At 42.5% G+C, this 19,575-nt stretch overlaps 1 protein-coding gene across 10 annotated transcripts in view; it reads right to left on the bottom strand.

Moving 5' to 3' along the window:
* Positions 1-2,176: 2,176 nt before the first annotated feature.
* eps8a (EGFR pathway substrate 8a, signaling adaptor) overlaps positions 2,177-19,575 on the bottom strand; it is a 29,337-nt gene continuing 11,938 nt past the window's right edge. For 3 of the 10 annotated variants that reach the window (XM_026146786.1, XM_026146788.1, XM_026146787.1), the window contains exons 4-23: positions 18,301-18,368; positions 17,932-18,093; positions 17,610-17,759; positions 17,234-17,316; positions 17,017-17,153; positions 16,490-16,560; positions 16,045-16,171; positions 15,621-15,709; positions 15,318-15,392; positions 14,768-14,916; positions 14,509-14,692; positions 14,286-14,416; positions 12,957-13,068; positions 12,422-12,562; positions 12,293-12,328; positions 10,992-11,015; positions 10,035-10,293; positions 9,621-9,804; positions 9,035-9,167; positions 2,177-4,447 (exon numbers count right to left, since the gene is read on the bottom strand). In XM_026146786.1, the coding sequence (XP_026002571.1) occupies positions 4,337-4,447; positions 9,035-9,167; positions 9,621-9,804; positions 10,035-10,293; positions 10,992-11,015; positions 12,293-12,328; positions 12,422-12,562; positions 12,957-13,068; positions 14,286-14,416; positions 14,509-14,692; positions 14,768-14,916; positions 15,318-15,392; positions 15,621-15,709; positions 16,045-16,171; positions 16,490-16,560; positions 17,017-17,153; positions 17,234-17,316; positions 17,610-17,759; positions 17,932-18,093; positions 18,301-18,368 (2,426 nt within the window). In that variant the 3' untranslated portion in view covers positions 2,177-4,336. Of the gene's footprint in view, positions 4,448-7,253; positions 7,308-9,034; positions 9,168-9,620; positions 9,805-10,034; positions 10,294-10,991; positions 11,016-12,292; positions 12,329-12,421; positions 12,563-12,956; positions 13,069-14,285; positions 14,417-14,508; positions 14,693-14,767; positions 14,917-15,317; positions 15,393-15,620; positions 15,710-16,044; positions 16,172-16,489; positions 16,561-17,016; positions 17,154-17,233; positions 17,317-17,609; positions 17,760-17,931; positions 18,094-18,300; positions 18,369-19,575 lie in introns of all 10 variants that reach the window. The other 7 variants (XM_026146793.1, XM_026146794.1, XM_026146789.1 and 4 more) reach the window with 7 other exon arrangements.

Below are 19,575 nucleotides of genomic sequence, written 5' to 3'. Positions count from 1 at the left end.
CCCAAAGTCAAATAAACACTGTGGCATCACTGAGAGTTAAAAACCGTCTAAATCTTTAATAAAATGATCAGCGTTGCTGCTTTACCAGGTGTAACAATTAAGTTTGACATCCAGGCATCCATGAAAACAGAATTTATTAAATTTAACAGTTAGAAGTTAGCAGGAAGTTAGCTCGCTAGTTTCCACCTAAACATGATATAGCATGTTCTGACTGAGAGATTTCTGAAAAAATTAAAACGTACAGCTCTGCAATCACTTCCAACATAAACAAAGACAGAAAACTAAAAAGCAGTGACGTTTGTAGGGTTACTGAAGTTGGACTAGCTGGTATATAATGATGTGCTACGTGATGTACCTGGTAGCGACACGGCTATGTTAGCATAAACACAGTGAAGCTGGAGGCAGTGTTGGTCGAGTTACTTTAAAAAAGTAATCAGTAACTAATTACTGATTACTTCCCGCAAAAAGTAATCCCATTACTTTACTGATTACAAAAATAATTAGTTACTTAGTTACTTTTTAAAAACATGATTTACAACCTGAATAGGTAATAAAGCAATAGATCTTTCAGCCCAATTCTACACGGTGGGCCATTTATAGGGATACACCGTAATAAAATGGGAATGGTTGGTGATATTAAAGTCCTGTTTGTGGCAAACTCCTCAAGATGGGTGGTGACATTGGTGGCCATTTAGAAGTCGGCCATCTTGGATACAACTTTTGTTTTTTTTCCTAGTAGGAAGAGGGCCATGTGGCACATCAAAGTTATTGGTAATGACAAGAAAAACAATGGTGTGCTTGGTTTAACAGGGTTAGACCCTGTTAAACCAAGCACACCATTTTTAAGTACAGGTACTTAAAAAACGTAAGTACCTGTACGTTTTTTTACATAATCCATCATATAAAATGTAATGTAAAATGAAAAAGTCTGTTTTTAAAACTTGTTTTATTAGTTTTAATCTTTTAACTTTATGCATCAAGCAAAAATTTAATTATATGCAACATTCTCTGACTGGAAGAAATTTGTTGAACATTTAAACCTTTTTGCACATTCCAGCATATAAAATAAAATAGTTTTTTGTGTTTACACTCACTCTTTCAAATAGATGCGAGTAAAACACAGCAGAAAATAAAGAAAGTCAAAGACTCAGCGGTCCTGTTGCTCTATTTTCACCAGTATAGCAGGAGTGAGGCAGGCAGAGGTTTGCCCTGGTGCAGGTGTGTCGCAACGGTCAGTGGAAGGATCCGGGAGTTTCCCATTCTGTGGCAGCGTACTCTGTGCTTGCTCTGAAGTTTAGGGTGTTTTTCGCTGTAAAAAGTTTTCTTCACATGCAGTGAACAGCGGACGCTAATGTTTTTGTCACTTTTTACGGAATCAAACTCAAAGTAAGGTCAGTACTTCCACGCTTTAAACGCTGCACGGTCATACTCTCTCCCGCACTTGTCATATTATCCATTGTTGATCTGCACACAGCTGTTGCCGCGAATGTCGCACTCGTTTACGTCATTCTCATGAGACACTCTCGCAAAAAAATAAATAAATCATGGCTTTAGTAACGCAGCGTGCTTACAGGAAAGTAACAGTAATCTAATTACCTTTTTTGCAATACAATCCCTTACTTTACTCATTACTTGAAAAAGTAATCGGATTACAGTTACGTTACTTGTAACACGTTACTGCCCATCTCTGGCTGGAGAATGAACGCTAACTTTTTTCCACTCGATAAAACTTAACGTGAGGGTTCCTGATGGTTGGGGACAAATGCAATCGCATTGGAGGATGCTGTAAATGGACCAAACTTCAGTCAGGAGAAGAACTGAGATAATCCATACACAATACGAGGTTAGTCATTAATATACTGCAACAACACGGGAATAGAGCAGCTGCGAGAGAATTCATCATTAATGAATCAATGGAACGGAAGTGGAGGAAGCAAGAAGAATTAGTTGAGTAAAGTTTGACTTTTTTGAAAGTTTTAAAGTTTGACTGTTTTGTTTCGCTTAATCCAGTGCGCCTAATGGTCTGAAAAATACAGTATTTAAATAAAGAATGAATTTAAAATTTGAACTTTGCTGTGAAATGAATCTCTGAAAGAAAGATGGCTCAGAAGCAGACGTGAAGATTACAGGAAAGAAAAAAAAAAAAAAGGCTCCATGATGACATTAAAAAAAAAAATGCTTTTAGTAAATGTTTTATTGCAGAATGAGCAGATTTACATGGAAAAGGCACGAAGAAAACTATACACGTACAAATGAACTCTAACCTTTCCTCCTGATTGGCCTCTATACATCTGTTTGGGTAAAACTACACTACGTACACTTTTACTGTTCTCTCATTAGCAACAAGCAATTCTCCATAAACTGAACTACTCTGCTTTAATCATTATTTGTATTACAGTGCTGTGCTACAGTTCAGACAAAGACAAAACTTTCCTTCAGAAGATTAAGTGCATAAGTGGAAACAAAATCAATACAATCAATGCCACAGTGAGTACAGGCTCATTTCTGTACATTTCCTTTTCTATGAGCATTTACATCTTTCATTTACAGTGTTTTCAGGCTGCTTGTACAAACAGAAACAGTCTGCATGTTTTTACTTTATTTACTGCTCACTGATCTGAACATCTTCTGTTGTTGATTTTTGGCGGTAAATTCTCAAACAATAGCCAGTGTTCAAATAATGTCTGAGCGTGCTCGTGACCAGCACGAACCAATCCAGTCACAGCGGGAACCATCACACCCGTGACTGTTAGAGCACATCATCGCTTCAGTCCCAGTGGTCACCTCACTGATTGGGTTGGGTGGTTTTCAGAGTGATCAAAAAGGACAGATTTTTCACATTAAAAGCCTTTTAAGAAAACAGATTACACCCTTTTCAACTTTTAATGTGAAAGGTCTGGACTCCTTAGTGTGAGTCGTTATTGTGATCCAGTTCAAAATCAAGTCCATGTGAATGTGTGCGTGTAACCTTTAAAATGTGAACTTAAACCTGTGAACTTCCTGTCCCACAGGGGGCGCACTCGAGCTCATCCAGACAGAATGCAACTCTGTGGAGCTGAAGAACAAAAATGCTGATTTTTCTGGGGTAAAATTTTTTCTTTTCCATCAGGTTTTCGATAGAGTATACAGAGTTCAATTTGTAGATTTCCCCCCCCCCATTTTTTTCACGAGGAGGCTGATAGTAATGGCAATTACTAAACCTGAATATAGTCAGCAATCGCTGGCATCACATCACCTGCAGCTCGAACAGGTAAGATGACCAATGAGACAGAAACATGAGGCTACCTGTTGCTTTGGACGGGGCGTGATGAGTTCAGCTACATTCATTTTGTGTTTTTACCCTCAGAACAAAGTCAAAGAAAGACTTTCAGATCTGAGCCATTACAAACACCTCAGCTGCTTCGGCTTGTTTCATTGGTTGTTACCTCTGCCTGAAAAACAACAGCATTTTTATTCATGTGCAAAAATGCTGATTACCAAATATCATTTCCTTGTAAGAAATCTGATCACTCACTCTGTGACAGATGTTCTTCATAAGTTATTTCTATAAAGTTATGTGCATTTCATTTTGCTTCTAGTTTTAAAATAATCCGAGAAAATGAAATCCCATCAAACAACTCTCAAAAACATTTAAATGTATATTTATCAGTCTGTTAGCATAGATGATAGAATAATATTCATTTAGTGAATTTCATTTTTGTAACAAGCAGTCAGGCATGTCTAAAGTACCAGGCTCAGTTTTAGCCTCTCCGTGATCTCACTGTGCCCAGGCACAGAGGGAATAATCCACGTGTGCAGGGTCAATCCCTCTTTGGAAATAAAAACACAGGATCAGCACTTCCTGTTTGCTTTTAGCCTTTTCCACAATCTTAACTCAAAAGACATAAATCCTGAATGTCTCGGCTCCACGAGTCTTCTTAGAGTGCAGTGTGTTTACATCATTACATCATGAAACGCTCCTATGTGTGACCTGACCGCAGTGATGGAGCGGAGAGGACCGGGCGCGGCACTGATGTTAATACTGCGAGGCTTTGCTTTGGAAACGGTGAGCAAACAGCTTTTCACCAACTAAACGAGTCCCCAAAGTGTTCATGTGAACTCCAGGCAAACATGGCAGAATATTGTGTGTGTGGCAGTCCGGTGGGCGGTCGGTTTGTTTCTATGGAGATGAGCTGAGGAGTTCCTGTCTACGCCGCATGATCTCCACGAACGCCGCGCGGTCGGCCGCTGCCTGAGGATTGAGAGAGCAGCAGGCTGCGGTTTGAAAAAAAAGGATAAGGTACAGCAGAGGGAGGGAAGAGGAAGGGAGGAAGGAAGGAGAGGAGCTGGGTGGAGCTCAGTGGGCGCCGCCTTCATCGAAAGACTCCACCCCTGAATCACAGGTGCTGGCTGCCAGTTTCTCCTGCCGCCTCCTCATGATCTCCTGCAGCTCGGAGCCTGCACTCTTCTGGAGACGCAGACGAAACAGAGACATGAACAAACACTCATCAGGACACAAACGCACATTTGATCTCGGGAAACTCTCGAGCGCCGCCTCGTGAGACGAGCCCATTTAGACAGCCTGCCTGACTCACTGCAGTTTAGTTTTCCACCAATAATCACGCACTAAAACCACTTTGTTTTTGCTGAGCTTTACTGAAACAGAGTGTTCCTCTCCACAGATTACAGGTGGCCATCCAAGGGTAAAGGGAAATTTAAGAGAAAAAAAAAAAATTCTCCATGAACTTGAAACGTCAGAAACTACGATGTAATTATAAACTTTTTTTCTTCAAGCTGATCTTAAGTTTGAATTTTGGTAATTATCCACAGCTTTTATTTACATCGGTCTGTTACCTTGGACAAACTACAAGCTCCTGCTTTCCCGGACCACCTCAGCCTGTTAGAGCGCCCCCGAAAGTCTCACCTCGACCTCTGAGCTTTTCAAGCAATAAATGTAAAATCTACTGAGCGTCAGTGCCATCGCTTTAGAAGATTTTTTCGGCGCGTTGAGGTGAAATCTTCTGTCGGTCAGAGCCTAGCGGCGCCAGCTGGCTGCAGTTTGGTGTAAACTCAGCCTCGGGAAGCCTTTGGCGACTGCCAAGCTGCAAACAGCATGTGGATGAATGTGTCTACGGTGTGGTGTCAGGAAGCATGCTGGGTAACGGGATTTTCTGAAACTGGTGGCACAAACACCTGCTACACCAGAGTCTGTGCGTTCCCAGAGACGAGATGATCTGGAGCAGTTCGTTCACCGCAGGGAGAAAATATAGCGTTTGAGGCCGAAGTGCCGATATTTGTGCAACCAGCTGCAGGTGGAAAGAAGCTTGAGGTGTTCAGGTACGAGAAGTGATCAAAAAGATTACAGGAAGCAGCCAATTACAGGAAAAACCCTCATGCCACTGAAATTTAATCAGTTTGCTCTTCAGCGTCGTCTCATGTGCACCTCTGGACCTCTTCCAGATGTTTCCTGTTGTGACCTGTGAGTCCTCCTCAGAGCTCAAATGTCACATTCACATCTCATGTAACAACAGTTATACTAAATTAGTACTAAATTATACTAAATTAGCAAAATTGCATTTTTACTTTAGTTTAATGAGTTCAAACTATTTTCCCTTTTTGTTATATTTCAAAAGTCTATTTTCATATTTAGTGAACTAAAATGTTTTTTTCACATGTAGTTTTACTTTAATGAGCTTGCAAAAGGTCCAGAGGTGCAGAAGAAGATCTTACAGGCAGATTGAACAATTTTAGGCAAGTGTTTGGTTGACATCTGAAACTTTTTGGTCACTTTATTTAAAAAACTGTTTTAAAAACTGATCCAGGACCACAGACAGCTAATTTATACTTACCAGACGCTTCAGTATTACAGGTGCTTTCACAGGTATGTCGCCACTTTACTTATCTAAGATGGTATTTCAAACCATTCAGCATGGTCCATGTCTAGATTGTGGGTTCAGCAGCTGATCTGAATCTGGATGTTTTCAGTGTTCGTTTCTTTATAAAGGACAAACTAACAACAGTAGATATTAAATCTAAATTAAGTGTGTTTAAAAAATAAAAATATGAGCTAAAACTAACAATTGATGTGTTGGAGAAAGTCCTGAAACCCAGATCCGTACATGGAAAATGTGTTTGCACATTTTACCAAAAGAAGGTGAAAATTACTACACATCCAGGTTTCTATGGGAGGGTGGGGCTGTGAGTTAGCAACAGGTGAGGGTCAGAGGTCAACAGGAAGGGCATTGTTTGGGAGCTGCTTCATTCAGGGAGATTAAGAAGGACTTTGTGCACAGCCACAGCAGGAAGCCTAATGCTGACTACCTTAAAAATGCTGCTACACATGAAACATCTGGAGCCTCGTTCTGATGGCCAGATTCAGGAATTCTGAGAAAAGAAACTAGTCTGGAGTCCTGTGTCGATACGAACAAATCCTCCGGTGCAACCGGTCAATGTTGGTCTTCATCTGTGGGCTAATTATAGACTATAAATCCAAAAGGGCCAGGTAAAGAGAGCTGACGGGAAAGTTCTGTTAGATGAAAAACTCCCCAATATCAACAATCCAAATTCAAAAAAGTTTAACGCACTAAGACTCATTTAAGACTTGTTCCCCCCAAAATCAAGACCAACTAGTCCTAAGCTTGGAATACTTTTCCTAAGTTGAGAACAACAAGTCCGAAAGAAGCAGCAGTTGCTGCAGCATCTTGGGCCTTTTTGGCTTCTAAGTCATGTCACTAATTAAGAGAAACAGGAGTCCAACAATCTAAATTCAAAACCTTCCAAACTCGCCAACAGTCCCAAACCTATGGCCACATCAAGACCAGCAAGGCCAAGTCAAGAAGAAGAGCAAGACACAATAATGGTAAATGTTGATTCAATTTTTGTTGTTGAACTTAAAGTGGTTTATTGACCATGATCCCCAACCCAAAAAAGGGCCAACAATCCAAAAGTAAGACAGGTAAGTCCCAGTTAAGACCCCTCAAACATGCGCCTCACGCCAGGATGAACAAGTCTCGCGTTCGCCTGACATCTTCTGACCAAGTTTAAAAAAAAATAATAATAATTAGTACTAACAGATACTGGAACATGTTGGTACCCAAAGAGGAAATAAAATTAAGGGTTTACTTGAATCGCATTAAGTATCTTAATTTTGTCATGAGTCATGGAGGACCTCCTGTTGAATACCACAGCATGTAAAACCCCATGAGTCCTCCATCTCATGCAGTTTCCTTAAATCTGGCCAACAGAATGAAGCTTCATTTACATGAACACGATACCTTTAATGAGTGTGGTAACAGAATCAGAAGATCAAAGGAGGCTCAGAAGAAAACCTGCAGGTGGGAAACAGACACCAGAACACCAGACCTTGCCAGAGTTTGGCGACAGAAAGCTTAAAGACAGAAAAGATCGTGAAGAGGCCTCCAGCTTCCAGACACAAACACATGGCAGCGAACAGATTACAGAGATTACAATCTCTGACCCCTCAGATTATCTGACAACGTCAAGATCAGGATCATAAGTGCTGCTGTTGTCTACAAATAAAACGCTTCCCTTTAAAGAAGTTTAGATTTTATTACAGGAAGTGATCCGATTTGTATTCCAGCACAAAACGTTTTTTTAATAATAATAATAATAATAATAATAATAATAATAATAATAATAATAATAATCCTCAGCATTGAGGTGTCTGTTAACACCAACAGCCTGTTGGCTCCCTCTGGTGGTCAAACTCAGCGACTTAGCCCTCTTTCATTTTCACTAACTTCAGTAATCAGTTAAATCGGCGCTGACATGTCAGATACTCAGATTGTTTTGTCTCCGTTTCCTGCTGCACGCGTTTGTCTGATGAACCAATCAGCTGTCAGGAAGCTTGGCCTCAACTAACAACACGATCTGATAAAATGCAGTAATAAAACCACACTGACAGACACTAAAGTGAACAATAACACGATTTCACCATCAAAGATTCATTTGTGAAAACTAATCTGTCCTAATACAGAACGTTTGTGTCAATGATCCTTTAATCTAAGAACATAATCATGATGAGGATGTCTCTAAGGAAGCTGTTTAAACTCAATAAAGGCAGGAAGTACAGGTCAAAATTCATTTTTAGATTATTTGAAACTTAAAGTTGTAGTTTGTCAGTTTTATTCTTTTAATATTCAAACTTTATTCGTTAAATATTGTGGCTCCACCATTAGATTCATGGGATGCATGGGACTGACGCTTCTGTAAAGTATTATGGATGTATAATACAGTTATTATTGTAATGCAATCTTAAGCTATTTGCAGTTCATCTCCTTTAGTCCTTAAAGAAAAAGTTAAATCCTTTTAATAAAATGTGTAAAGTCTAATTATTATTCTTCAAAAAGCTGAAATATAAAAAATAAATAAATAAATAAAATAAAAAAAAAAAAAATTACCCAGACTTTTTAAATAGTCAAAAGTCGGTTTTGTTTTTGATAAAAAAAAAAAAAAAAAAATCTTGTCCTGAACATGAAATTAAAATAAATACATCAATTAATTAAAATAAAATAAAATAAAATAATAATGAACGTGACTATATTTTCAGGATATTAGAACAGGCTAACTTTTCATTTTATTGGGTGTAAAATATTACTGTTCAAATAAGTATGAACTCATTAGTGAAATATAAAGATTATGAAACCTAAGACCATTTTAACTTCAGCGTTTAAATTATGCTTCCTGTTTTATAAGAATATATCCTACATTATGACTGCCTCATTCTCTAAATACACAAACTTTACTCTGAAAATATATTTTAAATACGTTTGTATTTAATTAAAATGTTTTTGCTGTTCTTGAAGATTTGAAGTATGAGGTTTGATTACTGTAGTTTTATTTCTAAAATATTCCAGCTTTAATCAAACCAAACCTTTATTTTGAAATACTGCACACATTTCCTCAGAGTGACTTCCTGTCTCTGTTGCTTTCCTGCAGTTACTGACATTTCTGCTTCCTTTACTTAAAATCAGACTGATTATAATGAATAGGAATAAATCTGATGGTGACGTCGGGTCTGAGCAGTGACACCCACCTCGAGCGCCGCCTTCTGCACGGTGACCTGACTGAAGACTCGGGCGCCGTCGTCAGGACAAACCGTCCTCAGCTCCTCCTTGTTGAGCGAGAAGAGCTGAGCGCCAGTGAGCACGCCGAGGCTGGTGATGGTGCTGCACGCACGCGCACACACACACACACACACACACACACACACACACACTCACTCCATTATAGCCTCTCCAATTATGTCCCCCTTTCCTTTTACAGTTTGTGGTTACACACTACAATCATGAGATGGTTAAAAATGATGACGGGTAAAGAAAGTGACATCATTTTATTTATATGACCCGCTTTGAAGCATGAAAGTCACACTGTGGATTATTTTACTTTGAAAAACTGTCATTAAAGCTTCCAGAAGTGAACGTTTCCTGTTCTTGGTCATAAATCCAAACGTTTTAGTCACATGACTGTCAGGAACATGCCTGATTGGTCACATTCAGACTTGACTCTCAGACTTGAGTCCAGTTTGTGTTTTTCTGGTTTCCTTCCTACTCTAAACACAGGTTTAAACTTTAGGATCAACTGAGCGTGTGGGTCAGTGCGGGTTAAAGCAGCAGACTTACACGGGGCTGAAGCCTTTGGCCTCCAACCATGCTTTGACCTCTTCTGGTGTCGAGTCATACGTGATGCTGACCGACGGCGTGCTGCCACTGCGGGCGGGACCCTGAAACTTCTTCTGGGCGCTGCGACCGAGCGTCAGCCTGTGCATCAGCTCGTCCTGGACCTCCTCCATGTTCGACTTCCTTCCTATGGACAGAAACACAAACAGGGTTACCTGTACCATGTCACCTGCCTCTGATGGTCTGGATTCTTTAAGTAGAAACATTTATTCAGCAAGTCTGAATATTAAAAGTATTCAAACTGATCACGGTTTGATTTTCTGAACTTTATTTAAAAAAGATGGGATTGTTTGTGTTTTTAGTCTAAAACAGGTGTTGGGGCTGAACAGCTGGATCAGCAGGTGTTTCTGGACTTACGGCTGCCAGCGGCAACAGCAGGTTTCTGGCTGTTTTGCTCCCTCATGGCGACACTGCCCATGTCGCTGGACGCGTTGCTGTTCTGTCGGCTGACTGTGCTGCTGCCGGCGGCCAGCTTTGTGGGCTCGGCGGCCGGAGGAGGCAGTGGCGGCGTGGGGACCCTGGCGGGGGCTGGAGCAGGAGGAACCGGTGCGGGGGCTGGGGGCATTGGCGTGGCAACGGGTTGGCTGGGGACAAACTCTGTCCTTGTGGTCTGTTTCTGCAGGATACAGATGAGTTTTTCAGTGTACAGTTGAGTGTACAGGTGAGCATGTCTGTTCATCTCCAGCTCCATGTTTTACTCATGACTCCTCAAGAGCAGCTTTGCATGATTCACAGTTCAAAATAATCCTCATTTATCTTATTCAGCGCATTAGCTGCAGCTCCTCCCTAAAAGCCTGCTTTCTTCTTATTGGCTGACTCCTGGAAGCCTGCAGAGGGGCGGCACATATTGTTTTCAGCTGTCTGTATAAAATAAATTGGATTTCTACCTCAGGAACTTTAAATTGAGCTCGCAATGAATCATTTTCCACATGCCATCAGGTCAACTTTGGGGGCGGGGCTTGCAGCGCTGAATATTCCTGATTGGTCAAGCCCTTCAGGTAATTTTAAGCCACCAGTATCTGCAGCAGCTTTTAAAACATTTTAAAGCACAGCCTCTACTTTCTCATCAGTCAGATTTTTCAGGGTCAGGGTTTAGGCTTCCTGCAGTCAGGGTTTTCCGACTCTCTGCTGGAACTTCAGGTGGTGTAAAAAAATTTAAAAAAAGGACCTGGACTAATGACGAGACACCTCTGTGAACAAAGAAAAACTGTTTTGATCTTTGAAATATCTAAAGCGGTGGAGTCTGTTCAGAGCTGGAGGCGAGCAGAGTGCTTCCCTCGAAACAGCAACAATCAGAGTCTCAGTGGTGTTTACCTCGTTAAGCTCTCCCAGTAATTGCTGCCAACAAGAAATGAGACAGATGATGGCGATGAGACGATGAATCAACATGTGTAACTCACTGCAAACTGAACCAGGGTCTGTGAGGAGCCACTACTGGTCACTGACCTGATCCTAGAAAACCTCTTAAAGGGACAGCCCACTGCTTTATTTTAGCCTTGCTCAGACAACAGCGGCACCAACAGTAAATGTTTATTCAGCGATCTACAGCAGCGCCACGAAGAACCGAAGAGAAACGTCACTGAGTTTCTGTCGGCTTTGGCATTTTACACTGAAAACCTCCACAGGAAGTAAAGTATTAAAGATAATCCATCACAATTGTAATCCGTTAAACCACAGAAATTCCACCTTTAAAGATCAGCACGTTTACCCTTTTAGAATATAAGTAAAAATAAACTGAAATAAACTAAGGTTTAAAAATGTATTATCAACATTTCATATTATACTATAAATAATAATAATACTACAGTGGTCCCTCACTATAATGGAGTTCAAATACAAAACAGCATTTTGTGCAATTTTGCATTCTTTTTTCTTTTTTTAACAGCGCATTGTGTTCTACATCCTGATTGACAATGATTGGCTGTAGACCAATCAATCTCGTGCCGTGTCTCCTGTACAATGCAGAATGCGTTCAGCATGTCAAATTTACAAATTACAAATTTTCAAAGCTTCGATTGCTAGCAGTGTGATCTGGAGTGCTGTATTGTATGTTTTCTCCCCAACAAACACAACAATGTCAACAAAACATTTTGTACCGTCAGAGGCAACCATGGGTGCCTTTGGTTTCATTCTATAATATTGGACTTATTTTTCTACGAAGGTTTGAAGAGTGTTTAAACAAGAGAGAAAAGTGTGAAAATGTTCATGCCTGTCTGAGAAAAGTGTGTAGTGAGGGGTTTTACAGCCTTAAAACATCTATAATAATTGTAAAAAATAAAGTTGGCTACTTCATGGATTTCACCCATCACGGGTCATTTTTAGAAAGTAATAATAATAATAACAATAACAACAATAACAACAACAAGTAGTAGTAGATATTAGAACAATAAGTAAAATGTCCTTGGAGCTATGACGGAGCTCTGGGTCCTCCTGGTCCAGTCCACAGGACTGAGAGGAAAAACAGCTTTAATCTCTCTCTCAGCTGAGAGTCATTTCATAATTTAAAGGTAACCAGATTCGCTCAAATGTGACACTGTCCCTTTAAGATCACAGCAAATCAAACGCAGGAAGTGGAAACTACAGCGAGCTAGAAACACACACCCAGCTCGTCCTACCTTGAACAACTCAAACTCCCTCCTTGGCATCATAAGCTGATGATTGATCATAAAGACAGAACATGAATTGAGGTGACTGAGATGGGACAGGAAGTGAGCCGCTGCGGTGAGCGTCAGAGCGTGCGTTACCTGGACGGTGTGGCTGTAGATGGGCTCTCCTCGGCTGGTCATGTCCACCGCTTTGGTGATCTCCAGGATGTTGTTTGGCACGTAGCCCATTGCACCGCAGCCGTTACGAACCTTCCACCACTGCTTCCTGTCGTCCAGCACCTGCCAGGCAAGAGTCAGGGATTACTTCACTCAGTCTCCCCCTCCTCCTCAATTCCTGCTGCGTATTTTCTGTTGCCATAGAGATGGGCATGTTTAATATGACATGAAGTTAATGTCTACACATTAAAGCTCTGAACACTCAGTTTATCTCAGTTTTTTATACTCTTGGATCGCTTTGATGTCATCTTAGACACAGAAGCCCCACCTACCAGCTTTTAAAACCTTCTCCAGCCAATCAGAAGAGACCTGTTTTTAGGGGAAGGCACTTTCAGAGAGGAGGGGCCACACTAAGGTCTAGTATCAGCTACATGAGGATTATTCTGAACTGTGAATCATGCAAAGCTACTCAGAGTCCAGGAATAAACCACGAGCAGAAGAAAACTAATATGATTACCTCAACCACCTCGTCTTTAAGCACCGACAGCTCTGTGTTGTTCCTCCCCACAAAGTCGTACTTCGATTTGGCAAACATTTTGGGCTGCCCTCTGCCATCAGCGTCGAAGCCTCTGAAACACACCAACAAGGAAGACTTCAGTCCAAAAAAGAAAGAGGACCCGAAGCAGCACAGCAGCTCCACAGGGCCAAACACCGAACTTTAAAGGTAGATCAGTCTCCGAGGAGGAACATCAGGTCAAACAAAAACCTCTTCTCACTTTAAGTCTGATCGGTTTGGATCTGACGCCATGACGCTGCTGAACATCGTAAAAATGCGATGACATAAACTAAACGGCTGCAGCCGTGGAGAAATGTCCCACCGACAGATCAGAGGAGCGTCAGCCAGAAGAAGACAAAGATCATAGCGAGCGAAGAAGAAAACCAGCAACAAAAAAAACCAATCAGCAGCAGGAGGACAAACAGGAAGTGACAGAAGATTTATCAATATTTTAGCTGATTAAAGTTTACTGATCAATGATTATATTTCCTCACCTCTGTTTTATATTCAAATATAAATGAAATGTTCTGACGTTGATAATTAAACTGAGTCACATTCAGTAACACTTCATTAATGCATGTATTATTTTCAAAACATTTACTCAACGTTAACGCCATAACTGCATTAATGCGGCAAATCTACGTTTGCTCATTAACGCGGATCGCCCCGTGTGAGGGCTGCATAGAATCAATGCGTTAGTTCGTTAAGGCGGGTCGCTCGTTAACGCATTAGCGCCGTGAAGCCCCTTGCACGGGGCGATCCGTGTTAACTCGCTAACGGAGATTTGCTGCGTTAATGCGGTTATGGCGTTAACTGTAACGAGATTAACGCTGACAGTGCTAGTATATTTATATTCATTTATTATGAAATCTTATTAATTATTCTATTTGAGCATGCATAAATATTTGAATAATAATTATTATTGTTATGATGTTGATGAAGAAGAAAAAAAGGAAAATTAGATTGAATTCTTTCTTAATTCTGGTTTGTTATATTTTCTTTGTTTACATACGTAGTTGTTTAACCATTTATTACTTTTGAAATATCTTCATTTGAATTTTTATAATGAATTTCTATTTACTGTTTTCTTTATTCACTCATGTTTGAACTTCCTCTTTTCTTTAGTTAATTTTTTAGAAATTTTGTTTTTAGTTCATCTAATCATTGTTGATTGTTGTGTGATTTTTCTTTATTCTGCTGTATTGATTTTGCCCCTCCCAGGCCTCCGTAGAGCAGAGCAAGCACAGCAGTGGGATCAGTTCTCCAGGGCGTCATGTGACCTGCAGTTACCGGTCTACACGGCGGCTGGCGGCGTGTTTGAAAGCAGCCACGGCCGTGTCCTGATCCAGGATCTGCATGCGTTTGTAGGAGGTGTTGGTGAAGGCATACCCGTCAGCAGGGGAGAACCTCTGCAGCGCCACCTGCAGCAGAAACAGAAATCACACCACGAGTGAGTACCACGTCAGCGAGAGAAAAGCTTAACTCAGAGCCACTTTCACATCCCGCCCCTTACCTCCTGAGCCACCCACGGCCTTGGGTCCTCCGGTCTCTGCAGGTTGGCGTTGGCGAGGCTTTCAGCAAGCTGAGCGAGCTCCTGCTCACGACTCGGGGTTGTCGCCGGCAACGCAGGTGGTTCCCAACCATCACGAAACCTCAGAACACACGGCGGGAAGTAGTGGTCCTTCGGCCACTCCAGCCTTTAGGAGACCAAGATGTTGATCAGTCAACCAATTAAATCAGTCGACTGATCCATCGGTTACTTCCTGTCTGACCTGCTCTTTGTCCATCCGTCTCCCAGGGCAACCCACAAGTGTCTCTCCTCCGCCGTCCCCGAGGCGTGAAGGAAGTCGATGGCGTCTCTGGTCAGCAGAGGAATGACAACGCTACGAGCCAGATCAACGCTGCCCGAAGCCTGGATCACCTGAGCGGAAGGAGGAGGAGGGTGTGACAATAAAAACTTTTTACTTACATTTACAACACTGTTTGGGGTTGTCTTAGGTGTAGCTGCTCTGGTGTTCCACCTGAAGGTCTGAGGGTGGAACTGAGACTGGAACCTGAGATTCAAGGTTGGAGCAGCAGTGTTTGTGACGGTGTTTGTGGACCAGCCATCACACTGATCTTAGGTCTCGAGTCCCTCATGCTCCTCCTCCATGTCAGGGGTTTGATGGGAGGAGAGATTCTGCCTCTCAGCTAAAGGATGGATGGATGGATGATAGGTGGAGCCTCTATCTTTCTTTAGTTCTTAAGGATTTATTCCAGCTCCATGCCTGAAGTCAGAGCACATACAGGAAGTAGCTGTGTGAGGCACTAACGCTGACTTACCATCTTTAGTGGTGTGAACAGGAAGTGGACCAGCTCCACGGCACTCGGGTTTTGGATGTGGTCCTTCAGCTTCCCCTGCAGACGGAGCACAGAGAGCTCATGAGGCAAGAAGCAGGTTCATCACCAACGAAACTATTCAGTCAGTCTGACAATAAATAATCAATACATTTAACCTGCACAAGAGAAAACACGGACAAAAGATTCATTTATGATCAGCGAGTTTTATATCAGCAAATAAACTGTGAGAGGAGGAAGGAGGAGGGAAGGGGAGGAGGAGGAAGAGAAAGAGGAGGTAGGAGGTACCAGCTGGTTGAAGGCATGCTTGAACTTCTGCAGACAGTCGACAAACTCGTCTTCGCTCGGAGGTTTGGAGCGCAGCGTCAGGACGCCCTCTGGTGGACACAGAACATGACAGAGGTCAGTTTGTTTAACTGAGGTCAGTCACAGGTCACATGACTCAGAGGAGGGAGGAATGATAGGTGTTCCTGTCACTCACACTAATTTATTAAAACAGTTTGGAAATAAATCAATAAATGTATTGTTGAGGAACGCAGTGATTCAGAAATCTGAAGCAGCCTGATGGGAAACAGCTGCCAGCGAGCTGATCTCTGATCAGCACATCCCTCACTCTGGTTTCAGCAGGATCTGTCTATGTGGACAGTACTGTATTGTAGTATCAGCACTTTTACTGCATATTTTGATTGGTGTGGCTCTGCTGCCTTCTCACCTCCGGGGCTTTTCTTCTTGCCCTTCTTGTTCTTCTTCCTCTTGGAGAGCTCACCGAAGGCCTCGGCAGCCTTCTGAAGTTTGGTGACGAAAAACTCAATGTCATCCAGGATGTGGTTCAGGATTTGCTGCGAAAAGGAGAAGCTGTGCTCAGGATCTTTTAATGTTTGATTCACCTTCACGGTGGCTTGCAGGTTTCCTGTATGCGTTATTTAATGATTAAACCTGAACAACAGCGCAGCGTTAAGCGCTCTCAGCTCCCTTATGTAAGCAGATTTGCTCTCCAAAGCTTCCAAACTCTGATTATGCTTGAATGAAGCAGCCTTCTTCAATCGGCTTAAATCTTCTATTGTGCCACAACCCCGGGCCGACCTCAGATTCAAGTTTAGCTCCTCCAGCTGCTCTCAGATCAGCCTTGAAACCCCACCCACACATGGGACACTCACCACATCGCGATCTACGCGAGCTGCCGTCATCTCCACCGGCCCATTGTCCTGCGACAGCCGTCTATCGTCTGCTGCAGAAGGGAGAAAGCGCATGTGTGAGGAAAACGTAACACCCGATTCATGAGAAAACATTAAAGTGTGACTGAAAACCAACACAGACATTTTTATTACTACGTCCTATCACCCTTATCAGTTCCACACAGAGTCACATCACAGTAAATCCTCAAAGAAATAAAAAGCAGAATGATTCATCTGAATAAACTTTACCTGCAGCCTTTGTATTAAAAAAACAAAACAAAACTCAGTATTTGTTGCTTTCACTGTCAAAAAGAAAACAAAAGAACAAAACAAAAACAAAACCCATGTGAGCTTGAAGCAGCTGGTCAGAGATAATCCCAAATACTCTGCGAAACAAGCCGCTTAAACTCCTCCCACTTTAACCCAAATTTCTTCTGACTGGCTGTCCCTCACAACCAGAAGGTTTGAACCGCAGGTGACTGGGGCTTCTAGCAAGTGACATAACTCACCCTCGTACTGCTCATTGGTCCATGCCGACCAGGCTGCTGCACGACTCTTTACGTCCACCAGATCAGGTGACGGTGGCGGCTGGGGGGCAGGAGCGGAAGGGGGAGGGGGGATAATGCCATCGCTCTTCAGGATCATCCTGCAGACAGACAGATCAGCCAATCAGCTTCTAGGATGAGAAACTGGGCTTAGTAACCCTCAGAGTGTCTCAGCTCTTACTTCAGGGTCTCCGGCCGTTTTTTCACTTTGCTTCCTTTGGCATCCATCATGGCACTTTCTACGTCCGCTTGGATCAGATTTGCCTATCAGAGAAAGAACATAGATCATTAAGTTGTTCATCAGGATGAAACACATTTATAACGTGACATCTGACTCTGTCCAAACAGGCCGGTATTGTTGGAGTCCCACAGGGCTCTGCCCTCGGTCCTTTGCCGTTTACATCAAAGCTGAATTTTAATCAAAGTTTTCATTTACTAGCAGCAAACAGGTTTCACAGCAAACTCCTTCATCACACAGTAAAGTCAACTTTAAAGTGTTTTAGGACTTTTGGCCCTCAGGGCTAGCTTAGTGTCTTGCCCAATCAGAGGCTGTTTACTTTGATTTCGTCGCACTGGAACAGGTGGAGGTCGGGTTTGACCTGACCCGGCTCTTTGCAGATCAGAGCCAGGATGGAGTCGTAGCTGCAGGCGTTCATCACGGCCTGGCAGTGCTGGATCGAGCCAATCTGGAAGTTCTCCAGCTCGTTCTGAAGGAGAAAAACCCACAAGTCAAAGTCGGAGTGGGTCACACTGAGCTTAAAGCTGAGGACACACTGAGAATCAGTGTTCTTTTTTTGCCTTTTGTAATTAAAACAAACAAACAAACAACCCCCCCCACAAAAAACAAAACCAAAAATAAATCCTTGTTTTTAGCCTCACCTTTGTTCCTAAGTCGATGAGGCTCACCATCTTCTCCTCCACCTGCAGCAGCATCTCCTGTGTCCACACTTTCCCTTTAGCATCGAGCAGACGGAGGCGTCTGATGCCGTCATCCACCGTGATCATCCCGTCTTTGCGGTCCAGCACAAACGTGGTCAGGTGCTGAACAGACAGATTTAGAGTAACGGCAGGAAACTGAACATCAGCAGGACAACAGGAGCTTCAAGCGATCACAGTCACAAACAAAACAGCTTATGTTTTTTATAATTTAAGTGGTGATTTTTGGTCACTTTGTATGTGAAAACCTTAAATTTGAACACGTTTGGTTTGATAAAATGCAAGGCAAGAGGAGCAGGCGTGAGCACCAACCTCCACATGATACTGCGATGTGTCTGTCAGGCTGTTGATGCTGGTTTTGGTGTAATGTTTCCTTTGTTCTGTTAAAAAGAACAGAGAAAAACTCTTATTCTGGACTGTGAATATCATGTTTATGTCTCCCTAAAGTCCCCCTGGGAACCTGACTGTGTTCATATTTCATGACTGAAGCTGGAAATTAGCATTCAGCTTTGATTTTATGGACTCAGAGAAGGCTTGAGGAAACTGTAATGAGAAGATGGTTTTATGCTGCTCCAATGACCTATAAGTGACACTAAAGCAACACACATGACGATGCTCTGAATTAAGCAGAGAAGAAGAGTGAACCTGGACATGTGATGGATTAAAGGTGGTGTTTGCAGGAGGACGTCAGTAATTCAGCTGCTTCAGAGCCCCTCCGGAAGGAGGTGACAGATGTTATCAGCTGTGATGGGAACAAAGAGGCCGCTGAGAGCCGCAGATAAGAGCCAAATCTGCATCGTCACCATTATCTCCACCTGGCAGCAGGACCAGCACACAGCTGCTCACAAATCAGCGGCAAAGCAGCAGAACAACAGCCAACAGCGACGTCCTTGCTAGAGTCCATGTGTCGTTTCAGTTTTTAAACAAACTCATTCACATGTGCACCAACAGGTAATGGTTTCACAGATTACCCATGATGCTCCTCTCCACCAAGCGCCAGGACGTTTGGCTTTTATTTGTGTGAAAACAAAAACAGCATTGAATCCTTCAGCTCTCATCACAGAGGAACGACCTGAGCTCAGGCTGGAGCTTCTTCTTCACTTGAATAAATTTCCTGTTCACACACGGAGGAGGAATCACATGAAAGTTTTGCCTTAAAGTCCAGCTGTGTGTTTGCGCGTTTTGGACTTCCTGCAGGTTAGAGGGCGGGGCTAACTGGGTTTGTTGAGACTGTGAGGGACGCCATTCCGTCATTGGTCCCAGGAAATGTTAAAGTGACCTATGTGATCAAAACCGTTGTTTAATCTTGGTTACATGATCAAACACAGTGCTGACGTCTCTTTGGTGACCTGAAGCCTCCTCGGACATGGGCAGCAACTCCAAACAGCCCCTGGGCGACTGACAGGGATCAGAGCGAATTAGCAAAATAAACCTGGCAATGAAATCCTGAGCAGAGCTGAAAGTTCAAAAGTTTGGAGAACAGCAGCCGACTTTTATCCCACGAATGACCCGAGCAGCCAGAGTAACCAGATCCTACATCACTGAAAACATGTCTCAGAGGAAACACTGAGCCTCTGACGAGGTTAA

The sequence above is a fragment of the Astatotilapia calliptera genome, chromosome 17, assembly GCF_900246225.1.
Source record: "Astatotilapia calliptera chromosome 17, fAstCal1.2, whole genome shotgun sequence".
In the NCBI taxonomy this organism is placed as follows: Eukaryota; Metazoa; Chordata; class Actinopteri; order Cichliformes; family Cichlidae; genus Astatotilapia; species Astatotilapia calliptera.
The sequence above is the reverse complement of the archived record's forward strand: the minus strand, read 5'-3'. Positions and strand labels throughout refer to the sequence as shown.